This window comes from Eriocheir sinensis, chromosome 65 (genome assembly GCF_024679095.1).
Source record: "Eriocheir sinensis breed Jianghai 21 chromosome 65, ASM2467909v1, whole genome shotgun sequence".
Classification (NCBI taxonomy): Eukaryota; Metazoa; Arthropoda; class Malacostraca; order Decapoda; family Varunidae; genus Eriocheir; species Eriocheir sinensis.
Window position 1 is genome coordinate 10,241,321 of NC_066573.1, and position 13,622 is coordinate 10,254,942.

Sequence of the window (13,622 nt, forward strand, 5' to 3'; positions counted from 1 at the left end):
CTCACAAGCGTCGGTATCGCGGTAAGCCGATATCTGTCCGTGCGAGTTTTGACCGGGACGAGAATATTGTGGTGTCTTGTGGGTCTAGTGGGGGGAGGGAGGGCGGGTGGGAGTAGTCTCTATAGCGAGAGTTGTGGAGGAGGGACTTGCCGAATTTGGTTAGGTTTGTCTGGTATCGGTCCTGTAAGGTGGGCAGATTCAGCAGGGTGAGTGCGTTCTCGTAGTGTGTATGTGTGTGTGTGTGTGCGCAACTCACTGATGGCCTGATCCCGTGCTGGACTCGTGATCAGCACCCAATATTTTCCGGAGAGCTTTGGAGATCAGAAACAGATCAGTGGACAAAACAGTCGGTATGTATGTGTCACACCATTGCCTGATCACGCGCTTGACTCGCGGTCCCCTGCCAGTCCCGTCCACGAATGATTTCTGATTGATTGATTGATAGTTTATTGTTGCAAGTAAAACAACAAAGGAGAAGGGAGGAGCATGCCATCCCAACCCCCAGGCAGTACAGAGTGTGATTATACAACTAAGGATCATAGGGCTGCCAGTGACGAAAATTGTTCAAATTCGCCTGAGGACAGATGACTGAAAAAATTATCTTTAGCATTCCGTGTTGAATTCAGACAGTAATGAATTTCCTTATTTTCAGAGAGCTACAGTACTCCATTCCTGCACTAGATACAACAGATGGGTCAAGCTATAGATGATAAGACATCTGTGTGTAGGAGTATATGAGGCAGTTCATTAATATATATATATATATATATATATATATATATATATATATATATATATATATATATATATATATATATATATATATATATATTTTTTTTTTTTTTTTTTAAAGCGATTATGAGTTTCATTTGGATAATCTATCATGTCAGCAGTTATGCACATATATATATATATATATATATATATATATATATATATATATATATATATATATATATATATATATATATATATATATATATATATATATATATATACATACACACACACACACACACACACGTACAGTACCGTCTCGAGTTTCGCGCTCGCGTCGTTCCGAAGGTACAGCGCTAAACTTGAGGATCGCGAAACTCGAGGTATTGAACACTGAAAAAGCACTCATCTGTTCCGACCCGCGTTTTTTTTTTTTTTTTTTTTTTGAACATGCGGGCTATGGCGCCGGTAGATTATCCATCTGGGCCTGATGGTCGGCCCCGAGCCCGGCATGGCGCAGGCAACTGTTTATAGTGGTGCCATTAAAATTGGCCTTACGATTGGCTGAGCTCTGAAAACACGCTTGTGATTCGCTGGGAGTCCGATGACGTCATCGCCGGCGCTCACCCGGTCAGCGGACTTGCTCAGGGCCTACGAGAGGGGGAAGGCCTAGGCGATGGGGAGGCTGACCTGAGTCAGTCATCAAAGTGAGGGCAAGGGGCCAAGGGTAGCCGGCCCCACTCCTCAGTTTCTTCCCAGGTCAGGTCGGGGTCAAATCACACTACTCTCCAGCCATCCCTTCCCTCAAAGCAGTGTCTATTACTGATTTATTTTTGCTATCAGTGATGGTTAGTGATGCCTGACACGTGTGCACGTGGCAGCAATTCCTTCACAGACTTCTGTGGTATCTGAACATGTGCATCCCCCTATTAGTCCGGGAATTGAGGATCGAGTGTACTTTGTAATTGCTTTTCCTAACTGATTTACGTTTAAATAATAAAAATCAAAATAAACAACCCCCCCCCCACCCACCCCAAAAAAAGTCTTTTTCAACCCCGCAGCTAAGCTTTACCTTTCAATGATGAACCGTATATCAAATTTTCCACATATTTCCCCCAATCATACATTTTCAAGTTCACCCACTTTGCTCTTCCTCTCCTTCCCATTCGTCCCATAGGTCCTCTCCATTGCTGCTTGTTTTTCACCTGTTGTATTGGTGGCCCTGATTCAGCAGCTGACTCCAGATCTGCCAGTTCAGTAAAAAACCCTGACAGAAATTTGAAAATGGTTCTCTCCTGTGCCCTGAGAAAGATGTTTAACATTCACTTTAACCTTAAGGAAAGTCACTTCCCATTATTCATGTGTCATTCATGCAGCCACTACTTGGGGACATATTCTAATTTTTAAAACTTGACATGTCAGTTGAGTGCAGAAGCAGTCTCCAGTGTTTGATAAATCACCTATTATGACATTATCAGCCTGAATATATTAGCTTATTTCAAGAGGGTTTAACCTATTTGACAATAAATTTAAAGCAAATATCATACTCTACATTTATGTTTTGCATTACTATCGGGAAATGACACAGAATTCAGCCTCTCTTTTGTGTTTGCAAGCAGCTGTTTTTCCCTGTGTCAGCAGGTCAGGTTTGTCCCATTCATTTCCTGTTGTTTCTTTCAAATGAGTGAACACAAATCATGGGGTTAAAGACCAGGCAAGGACACCCGTCTCTGCCCTGTACACCTCTGTATGCCACTCACATTCCTTTTGTCCATTATGCCAGACAATCCCTTACATCTAAGATGAAGAATGAAAAATTGAAGAATAGTTTTATTAGTAAATAATTTTTACTTAGGAAACATTTACAGTGTACCTCAAACTAGATTTATTACTTTATCAAAATACTGTATTGACACCTTGACGCTAAGACTGACATTTCCACACAAGTATTTTTCCCTCTTTTGGTGAGCAAATCCAATTTCTTTACAGCAGCTACATCTGCACTTTATTCAAATTAACAAACTGGGAAAAACAAAAATATATGTAAACTGAGCTTTTTGAGAGGATAATATTATGCCACTCTGTTGGTGATTGTATAAAGTTACCAATAGCATCTCTTCACAGATGCTTGGGATATGCATGAAAGGTGTCTTTGAAATGTCTTACCTGAGTGTTAATGCTGCATTTGATACTTAAATTCTCAGTTTGAGAGAATGAACACAACAGCACATCTGTGAGTGATCACAGAAAAATAATGTCACTGCTGTACATGACAGTCCGATGAACTAATGACAATATTCAACAAACTGGTTACAGTCTTGAGATAAATGAAAACAAAAATCCTGCCTATGGGGACACTGACTCCACCCTGAAGCTTAGTGCCCCAAGGAGCATGGCACTTGCCTGGCCCAGCATCCACCTCCTCAGTGGATGGCATCTTTCTCCTCTATCAGACACGACCCAGTCAACTAAATATTGGTGTGAGCTACGGAACTGCTGCCCAAAGTGACGAGTCCCTTAGAGCAACAGGCCTGTGTTCAGAGTGAATCTTTTACCTAAATAATGCCAAACTTGCTGTTTTAAACACTGCAGATTTGGAATGAGAGAGAGAGCACATCTTTTCAGGATAATCTACTCCGATGACACTATAGTACATTCCCTTGTATGTTTTCTTAATCATAAACTGCAGAATGATTACATGGCCATTGGTTTCACAGAGGGGTGAGGCGTGGGTGGGCTGCTGGGCCAGAGAGGCGTCCTGCTGAGGTGCGCACAGTAAGAGCCAATGGGCACCTTTATTACCATGGCTCCCAGGTCATGAAGGGACCACAAGCACCATTTTGATTATACAGTGCTAGACGTACGTATTTACAGGAAGCGATCTCACTGACCTCCCCGTGGGGACGTGGTATATGAGGAGAGGCCATTTAGCCATTCCAGTCCATCCCTCTTATGCTTAGGTTTATAAAATGTGTGTCATCTAAATAACTATAAATATTAACAATAAAAATACCTCAATATTCAAAATAAATATCCATGTTAAACAGACAAGTGCCAAGGTAGGGTGAGATAACTGGGGTAAATTAACAGCATTTACACTACTAGTCCTGAATTAGTAATGAAAATTCACAGACAACAACGTCAGTAGCTAAGGCAAAACAGCCAATTGATAAAGCAACTTGCCACTCAAACAGGATGTGAAACTAGTGTTCTTTACACTTTGCCCAATTTAGGGTTAAAAGCCACCTGCTGAGCAAGGAGTAGATTAAGCACTTCTCAGTAGTCGATGACAGAAGGCAATGAACCCTGAAAGACTACCAGCAGAGACTGATTCAGTCCGGCACACAATTCTGAAATAAAAGTTATAGGCTACCATTTTGCAGAAACATTCAATTTTATAAATAGTGTGATTTTTACATTTAATATTTGATTTAAATTGATCTATAAGGATTAAAATTCCTCTTACAGAGCAGATGAGATGAAAAGAATGACTAAATTATTTGAGATGAAACAGAAATATTCACAAAAGAATGTTGATATTCATTAGATCTCAGCGCTCACAAGAAACCTACACAACTTGTGAGATTGAAAAAAAATCCCTTTTTCATCCCAAAATATGTGCAACTATGCTTCTTGATATAAAAATATAAGGTATGATAACTTTTAAAGTACAATAACAAGAAAACATTTCAGTATTTCAAACAGCAGCAGTAATAATTTTCTACAATTAAAAACTATTCTCATGAATGAAGGGGGGCCCAGGCAAGAGCATTGTTATCGTCCAGCAGCCTCTCTGCCCCTCGCGTGCATGGAATGTCCCGGGAATGTTAGTGTTCAGCATCCACTCACTGTCCAAGGCGTGTCTGAGTGGCAGTACGAGTGCCTGGAATATTATCGTTCAGGCAGGTTTGAGAAACTTCACAGAAGCTCCTTTAATTCTTATGATCGAGCCAGACTCTACCTTAGGATTACAGCTTTGTAAATTATAAATATGATACAAACAATGCATTTCACTTACTTCCTCACCATTATGACTCCTTACAGAGCTGTGACTCAGCTTTGTCCTATATTAGTGGTAAGCCAGCAAGCAGCCTACCTGTCTACATTACTCAGTGGTTGGAAAATATGTCCAACCAAGAACTTCAACGATACATATTGCAGCTCTACAACAGGCACTTGCACCAATAATCTCTAAGAGAATACAAAAAATTATGAAAGAAATTACACAAAATATAACCGGTGGATATTTTAAAGAACTTCAATTGTTCTTAACGCTAAATGATGATGGACATATTATTAAAGTGAACAGGAACAGGATTCAGTCATCTGGAATTACTAGAGATCATGAAGCCACACCCAGGTCTTGCACCACTAGCCAAGGTGTCTGTCAAACACCTGTCATCATGCCTGAACTGACAATCTTAATCTGGAAGACACAATGAATATCCTTGTGGGAGCACATGAAAAGTTAATGATGAGTAAAGAATGACCATTGCTCTCGCAGGTAACATTTGCAATTTTATTCATATGAAATGATATCTTCTGTGAGTGTAATATTATGCTTATATGTGCTAAAATCTGATTATAATAAGCGCAGGGATGGTGTCATTATTGAAATATCGTGATACATATGATGCTATCAACATCACTTTATTACCAAGAGCCAGCTGCTGACCAGCTCATCTGAACACTGTTGGTGCGCCCTTCAGAGTCTGGCACCTGTGTCTTCTTCCTACAGACATAATCACTTGTGAACCTTCCTGGCTGACATCCACCCAGTAGTTGCCTTTGGTGGTTAGCTGCTCCACACCAGGAGGTTCCTATCTCATCAGTGGTTCATGCTTGGCTTGCTGCACAAAAAGCTGCCCGGAGATTTTGAAAGTTCTCTGCTGCCTGAATATTGCACAACCATTACATGTTAACAAAAAAAGGAAGTTACAACTCATATAGACCTCGGTAGAAAAAAGCCAGCATTAAATATTTTCACTTGAATCGATTGTGAAAATCACGAATAAATGAGATATCTGGCGGATCACTTTGAAACAAGGCTTTCTTTGGTCCCTACAGAATCATCACATCATAAATCATTACTGTGTATCCAAAGGTGGGAGGGTGGGGATGGAAGTCAAAATAAAGCATCTTTTACTCTTTCCTCTTCCAGAAGACTTGAAAGTCAACATGTTTAAAAATAGTGGCGATGAAAATCACTGAAGCTAAACAATGATCAGCAGAGAGAATCTGAAGGGATTTCTTGAAGTGTTACATATAATAAATCAATCTGTTTAGTTTTATCATGCGTGCATATGCTGGCTGTCTACAATCAGCAAATCATAAAAACTGGGGAGACTGAAATGCTATGAAGGCATAATGAAAGTCTTGGTAGGAGATGAACATGAAAATCAATTATTCCCTACCACAGAAAGTGTTCCTCAGCATAAGGCAATAGTTACAAAAGAATCTTGGGGCACGACTATTGGACCTAGTCATCACTTCTCTTGCTTCACTGTACATTTCCTTCTCATTACTTTCTCACCACACACTTCCTCTCTCCCTCAGCTGATGCCTCCTCTCACCCCAGATGGAATTTTTCACAATGGAAGTCAGTGGAGTGTAAGTGGGTGATAGGAAGGGGATGGTACGAGTTCTATATCTCATCTGCAAAGTGTGGAGGAGGTGAGGCCGAGGGAAGGATGAGTCCAGCATCCCGGCGAGGCGCGGCGTGTTGGCCCGGCTACACACAGTCCTCCATGCTCATCAGCAGCGGGTTGACGTACTCAAACCCTTCAAACTCACTCTGGTCAATGTTCTCGATGGCACGCCTGCAACAAAACTCTGCTGTGTTACACATACACATGCTCTCTCTTTCTCTCTCTCGTAAACACACACTAGTATATGTATACACACACACACACACACACACACACACACACACACACACACACACACACACACACATTGGAGCAAAGAAGAGAAAGGGGAGACCTAACACAAATTTATTAATTATTGAGCAAAATGGAAGAAGCAGATAATGAGGAGTTACTACTAAAAGAAGGAACAAACACCAGAAACACAAGAGGACACAGGAAAAAATTGAGGAAAGGTAGATGCTTGAGAGACATAAAGAAATATAGCTTCCACAAAGAAATATAGAGGTTTGGAATGGACTGAGTGAGGTTGTAGTATCAGCGAAGAGTGTGCAAAACTTTAAAGAAAAGTTGGACAAATACAGATATGGAGACGGGACCACACGAGCGTAAGCACAGGCCCTGTATAACTAGGTAAACACACACACACACACACACACACACACACACACACACAATGCAGCAGTTTTATTGCAAAAAAGTGAAAATATGCCTATAGACCTCTTACTTTATTCAAAACCAAACTGTATGTATTTCTATGCACTTTTTTCAACTATTAGCCTGTTCTTGATTTTGCTGTTACTTTCCAATGAACAATATTTTGACATGAAGCAAAATCTGGTGTGAAAAATGACGTTTTGCAATAATACGTTGCAGATATATCAGGAAAACTGTTTGTGTAACTATTGTTATAACTTGTAATTAAACAGAAACAAAAACTTTGATTAATTGTTGACAGCATCTTTTTCCATTCTTGTGGCACACAATTCTTTAGTACAATGAGGATTAGAGTGACAGGTAACACAGTACTAACGCTGGCCAGACTGACGGCTCAATCACAACACACTACAGGCCTGTCATCCACTTACCTGCCCGACTAACACAAGAAAAAGGAGTGTGCTGTGGGAGCAGTGGGAGGCTGTTCTGGGGCTAGAGTTTGAAAGGTGCACTTGTGAAAGGGAAGATTATGAAGGAAATAGAGACTGGAAGGATAAGAGTTGTGCAGTCTGACAAGCTTATTGTTAATCTAATGATGTGCTTTAGAGGAGATTTAGTTATGTGATACTAAGTCAGTATCTTGATATAATTAGGTAATCAATCTACTGACAATAGGTCGATAACTTTCTCCCATTGGTAAGTGGTTATAGTTTTACCAGGCATGCTTACCAAACATTAAGAAATGTGCAGGTGTAATTTACAAAGTGAAGTTAGTATTATTGTTATTCAAATATATATTAACCCGGTAGCAGCGACGGGCCAAATTTGTGGCTTTACCGTGTACCAGCGACGGGCCAAATTTCTGCCATGATATAAACCTCCCAAAATAGATGATGCATAAACTGATCACACATGCATTGATATATATTATGAAATGGTTTACGTGAGTGATGATTCTTTCTCGTTATTTTACTTAGAGGGGCCTTTAACCTAACCTAACCTAACCTAAGAAACATGACCCCCGCAGCTACCGGGTTAAGTCATACAATGCCCTACTTTGCCAACTTTTGTGATACATACGTGAATGAATGGTATTACACTGGAACACCACACCACACTTCAAGAGGTCAACGTATCTTATGCAACAAAGCAAGACTAACATAGAGGATTGTAAGTGAGGCCGCTGCAGCTAATAAGATAAAATATACTTACGCATCATCAGGGGTCAGTTGAATAGGCTCATCTGTAAATTCTGGGGGGAAGTTAGCCAGGTCACGGTCAGAGTCTAGCCGGGGGCGGTAAGGCGGGGGGACCTGTCGCTGCTCCAACTGTAAACACAACAGCGAACGTACACAGCTACTGGTCCCCAGCAAACGCTACACAATGCTATGTACAGACTCCAAGACACACCCAGTTAGGAGTCACCAACAAGTAGTATACCTCCAACATGCTACACTACTGCCATGAGACACCGTGTTTATGCTGCATGTACCACAGACATCTTACTGGGCAATGCATATTAAATAAACAGCACTAAGAGATAGACACTACTTTTAAAAGCACTGTACCCCTTAACATAAAAGGTAGTACAGTCGTTCCTCAAATAGTACGGTTTCCAATAGTTTGGTTTTGGTTTTATGTGAAGATTTTTTAGGATTTTTTAATTTCCCGACAAGCAGGAAATTTAAAAATCCTTAAAGATCTTCTATGACAATCCGTATAAAACCGAAACCAAACTATTGGAAACCGTACTATTTGAGGGACGCCTGTATATTACACATATCCCATGGTCATAAATATGCACCACCACAGTACTCTACTACACATACCAGTACCCAACAAGTCTGTAACATAAGCCACGTAAAGATAGCACTCTCTAGTCCAAACACAGCCACCAAACATAAGTACATCATCACGCAGGAGCAGCAGCAGCATCTTTGAGGGGGAACGCTGGAATGCAAGTTGAGAGTTAGCTCCTGGGGAACAGTTTTGCTCTGTTATTTGCACTGGCATCCAAGTTCTTCCTGAAAGTGCTTGAGAGAGTGCTTCAATCCAGCTTATGATTAGGACTGTTATTAGGGTCATGTCAGGGTTCAGTCATCAAAAAAATTAATATGCAATGCAGAGATGAATGCCACAATGCATCGTTAAGACAGGCAGGCAGGTTAGCTTGTCATCTGCACGGCTGTTTAAATTATGGATGAAATTATTTTAGGGAACGGCCAAGGAAAGGATGGAGCCCAAGGTAACAGGGATGGAAAAGAAAAAGAACACCACTGCTACAGGAGTGGCTTGCTTCCCCACAGCAGGTGACACACACAGCTACCGACAACTCTACAGCACTGCCTCACAAACCCTCACACTCACAACACTCTCACCAGCCTGTCAGCCTGACCAGCGGCACAACCAAAGGAGTGGTGAGGGGAGGCCACAGCAGGGGCAAGACTTACTGGTCGTCTGGAGTAAACTGTACAGGCTCTGCTGTAAACTGAGGATCAAAGTTTTCAAGATCTCTTTCTCCATCCACCCGGGGCTTGAATGGGGTAGGAATCTGTTTTCTTTCCAGCTGAAAATTGCCATTTTATTAAGTAAGAGTGAAAAGGAAAAAATCATAGAGATCCTCATACTATCAATGTCCACAGCTTGGAGAGATTCTTTTCTTCCTGTAACATAAGGACTACAAGGATATGATGCAGGGTTCCAGTTCTAACTGTAAATTTAAAAAAGAAAAGGGTCAGTTTTACTTCCTAACACTTATGCTCCTAAAAAATGTGTATTAATAATAAAATCACATCTATGTTTCTAGACAACCGTTTTAGAACCTAAGATGAAAGTGGTTCACTTTAAGACGGGCGCTCCCCACCAGACCAGACAGGCTCCAACCACTGACCTAGTTCCTGTCTGCATTAAACAACCCCACACATCACCTCAGTTTGTACAGCTTAGATACTTTACAACAGTGCAGTGAAATGAGAGTGATCAGCAACCCCACATACAGCTTCAGATACTGTATGATTCTGGCCCCCCAAAAATATGGTGATGTGCTGCAGTTTCTATTAATCAAGTCAGCACACATACTAAGTACTTGACAGCAGTTGTAGGACCCCTTGCTAGTCTGACCCAAGGCACCAAAAAATGGAGAACGGACAACTTCACAGCACTACACTGCTGCAAGATACACTACTGACTCCACAACTGTAAGTCAAGAAGAGACTCATTGCATACATGAACAAGAATGAGCTTATTTTCTTTCAATGAGTCATTTAAATTATTCACTCATGTGTTTCCTTAACCAAGGTAATCATGGTAGGGTTGTGTGGTCACCTGAGACTGTAAAGAATGAAAAAATTGCCAAATCATTAAATCTAAAGAACAAATTTCTTACTTCAGCTGTTAAGTAGTACTGAATAAGTTTTAAGTACTTTGGATAGATTTAATTCTATTAAGAAGCAATATAGGTTTTATGATGATTAGTTTTCCAAGGGTAGAAACTGGCTTTGAATAAGTCCCAGAAGTCTTGGCAACGTTACTTTTGCAACACCGTCAAGTGGACTGACCCACTGTAAGGCCATGTAAGCTTGCCCTACAACATAGATGTGGTGGCTCTGCTAAGAGAAGGAGGCATGAGGGTGCTACACCTGAAGTGCCTTCGTAAAATGGATGGCTACAAGATATCTTTCATTAAACCTCAAACTGAATGGAGTGAGAGGGATGCCTGCTGATTTGCTTGAGTGAATTTAAGGAGCTTTAACTGGCATGAAAAAGCATTCAAACTGAAGCCAAGAGTAACTGTGGATAAGTGAAGCTGTGTGTCCTTGTGCTTTCAATTTTCCTGAAACTCTAGGAACCACTTGGAGCTGTTCAGGGCACACCAGCAAAAACCCAAAGGTGAACCTTATGTCACCCATGGTGGGACAGAACAGTACCAGCCCTAGATTGCTGTGGCAAACTTAAGAGTTGAAGTAATGATAATAAAATTATTACCTAACCAGCCTAAGATGATATGAAGTCTGCAAGAAGCCTGAAGGCCAAAACAAGGCAGCCCCCAAATGATGCAACTTTTTGTGTTATGATTAACATGACTCATTTGCTAACATCCCTCTAACATTTGACTGACACTGACTCATGGTTCCCTGTCATCTATCCTGATCACACCATTCATTCCTGTTTAAAGGTAGGTAGAAATATGAGGGACAATTCTACTTAACAGCTGTGATTACTGACCATTTCCCAGATTATTGTCTTGAAGAAGGGGTGAGAGATGATGTCTGTGAAGCCTGTCTCTGGGTGGCAGCCCAGGCGGTCCACTGGGTTCTTGTTGAGGAAGCCCTTCAGGATGGAGGCGGCCTTGACGGACAGTGACCGAGGGATACGAATTGGCCTCTCAAGAATGACTGAAAGCAATAAATTGACACATAAACACAGGGCAACATGGCTAAATACAGACTAAAATGGGACCATACAACTTTACCTCTCAACCTACCTTGGAAGAGGAAGTCTTCAGTGTTGCAGTCTGGGTTGTCTGAGGCTCCCACAATATCAAAGGGACTCTTTCCGGCCAGCATCTCGTACAGCAGGACACCCAGGGCCCACCAGTCAACGCTGCCACAATGAGGCAAACAAGGAATTCAGCCAGGCATGAAAAGTATCCAATCTTACACATTGTTTAAACACTGTGGACCTAAAGCCTAATATTAACCCCTAAAGGCCTTTCCATGCTGTGCCGCCGACACCTGCGTCACCGTACTGAAAGGGTTGATACTCTCTGATGGCCTTTTCTCATGTTACCAGAACTCTTTTTACCTCTTTTGTTCTCTCCAGTTGCCTTTTAAAGCTATGTTAGGTGAGGTTAAGGCAGCCCTTTCAATTTGCTCATCACATGTGCAGGCAAGTAACAGAAACAGGAATGAAAGAAAATGGGGATTACAGAAAGGCATAGCAATTAAAAGCCATAATAATCTAAAGTGAAGAGCACCACATGGCCTTGGCTGCTGAAGTGTGAGCCTAGATTGTAGTAGTCACACAAAGGTGCACCCTCATACAGTGGGGACCCCTCACCTGAAGCTGTACTCAACACCCTGCAGGATCTCTGGGGCGATGTAGTTGGGTGTGCCGCAGAAGGTGGAGGTGGTGTCTCCTGGACGGATGCCTTCCTTGCACATGCCATAGTCAGTGAGCTTGATGTGTCCCTCGTGGTCCAGCAGAACGTTGTCCAGCTTGAGGTCTCGGTAAATGATGCCTGGAAGGAGATGAAGGGATAAACATCTTGATATGTATCTTGTACCTTTTTTTCCTTTGCTGACAACAGTGACACAGAATTTCTTATCTCTTAAATTTGCCTAAATGTGCTTTCATCAACAATCTATTCACCCCCAAATAGGTAACACCATTAACCACTATGTAGATTTAACTCTTAGAAAGGATTATGCATAATAATACAAATACTGTAAATTACCCTTTTCATGGAGGAAGTTAAGAGCCAGACAAATTTCTGCAGCATAAAATCTGGCATGTTCCTCGGGAAGTCGCCGCTGCCGCTGCATGTGGAACATAAGGTCTCCACCACGCACAAACTCTATGACGAAGAAGAGTCTGGACGGAGTCTGGAAGCAGGAATGCAAACCCACCAGGAAGGGATGATTGGAGGCAGTCTCAAACACGTGTTTCTCGGTCTGAACCCAGTCAATGTCCTGAAAGAAAACAACAGTTATGGACAGGGAAGGACATTATTATTATTATTATTATTATTATTATTATTATTACTATTATTGTGATGATTTTGATGAGAGGTTTTGCTTAGTGTCAGCTGGAACAATGTCAAGAAAGAATACCTCATCGTCCGTGACTAGCGTCTTCTTGATAACTTTCATGGCATAGATCCTCTTGGTCTTCTTCAGCTCCACCATGAGCACCTTGGCGTAGGAGCCGCGGCCGATGACGCGGATCAGCTCAAAGTCATCGAGGCAGTACTGGCCTGCCTGGCCTGACGGGGACATGGGCTCACTGCTGCCGCCTGGGGGAGAGGCAACACGGGGATCTTCAAGACCAACACATTGTGAGCTAACAGTGTGATAGTCTTGGAAGTGTAATATTAAGACACATCACCAAATGAAAATAAATGAGACTATATTCATAAGCATTTCCATGTAATAAACATATTTACCTGAAATTGCAGGCATTTCCACAGGTGTTTCTTCAGTGACTCCTGCATCTACAATACACATAAAATAATCAATGACATAAGTTATAAATTTCACAAAATACACAACCAGAAAAAAGTGAATAAAACACCAACTATGAATACTTAACAATGAATACCAACAATTATAAGCTAGTCTACACTCCATCTCTGAAAAACAAATATCTGCTGAATACCATCTGGACACTTTCATGGCAAGCTAAAACAATCAAAGGATCAGAATATCAGCATTTCAATGAACATTTGTGACCATAACAGAGGCAGGATTAGATGAACACATGCTAGACTTATAATAATTCATGAATGATAAAAATGTATCTTTAACCCGGTAGCAGCGGGGATCATGTTTCTTAATGGTCCCTCCAAGCGAGAAAAATGAGAAAAAATCATCACTCACACAAACC

The 13,622-nt window shown here is 41.4% G+C and overlaps 1 protein-coding gene across 9 annotated transcripts in view; it reads right to left on the bottom strand.

The window, feature by feature from the left end:
- Positions 1 to 2,540: 2,540 nt before the first annotated feature.
- Positions 2,541 to 13,622, bottom strand: part of LOC126987622 (atypical protein kinase C-like) — a 107,410-nt gene continuing 96,328 nt past the window's right edge. For 6 of the 9 annotated variants that reach the window (XM_050844756.1, XM_050844758.1, XM_050844761.1 and 3 more), the window contains 8 exons: positions 13,183 to 13,230; positions 12,851 to 13,032; positions 12,475 to 12,709; positions 12,078 to 12,258; positions 11,503 to 11,621; positions 11,244 to 11,413; positions 8,232 to 8,347; positions 2,541 to 6,536 (listed from right to left, as the gene is read on the bottom strand). In XM_050844756.1, the coding sequence (XP_050700713.1) occupies positions 6,449 to 6,536; positions 8,232 to 8,347; positions 11,244 to 11,413; positions 11,503 to 11,621; positions 12,078 to 12,258; positions 12,475 to 12,709; positions 12,851 to 13,032; positions 13,183 to 13,230 (1,139 nt within the window). In that variant the 3' untranslated portion in view covers positions 2,541 to 6,448. Of the gene's footprint in view, positions 6,537 to 8,231; positions 8,348 to 9,469; positions 9,586 to 11,243; positions 11,414 to 11,502; positions 11,622 to 12,077; positions 12,259 to 12,474; positions 12,710 to 12,850; positions 13,033 to 13,182; positions 13,231 to 13,622 lie in introns of all 9 variants that reach the window. The other 3 variants (XM_050844757.1, XM_050844755.1, XR_007741054.1) reach the window with 2 other exon arrangements.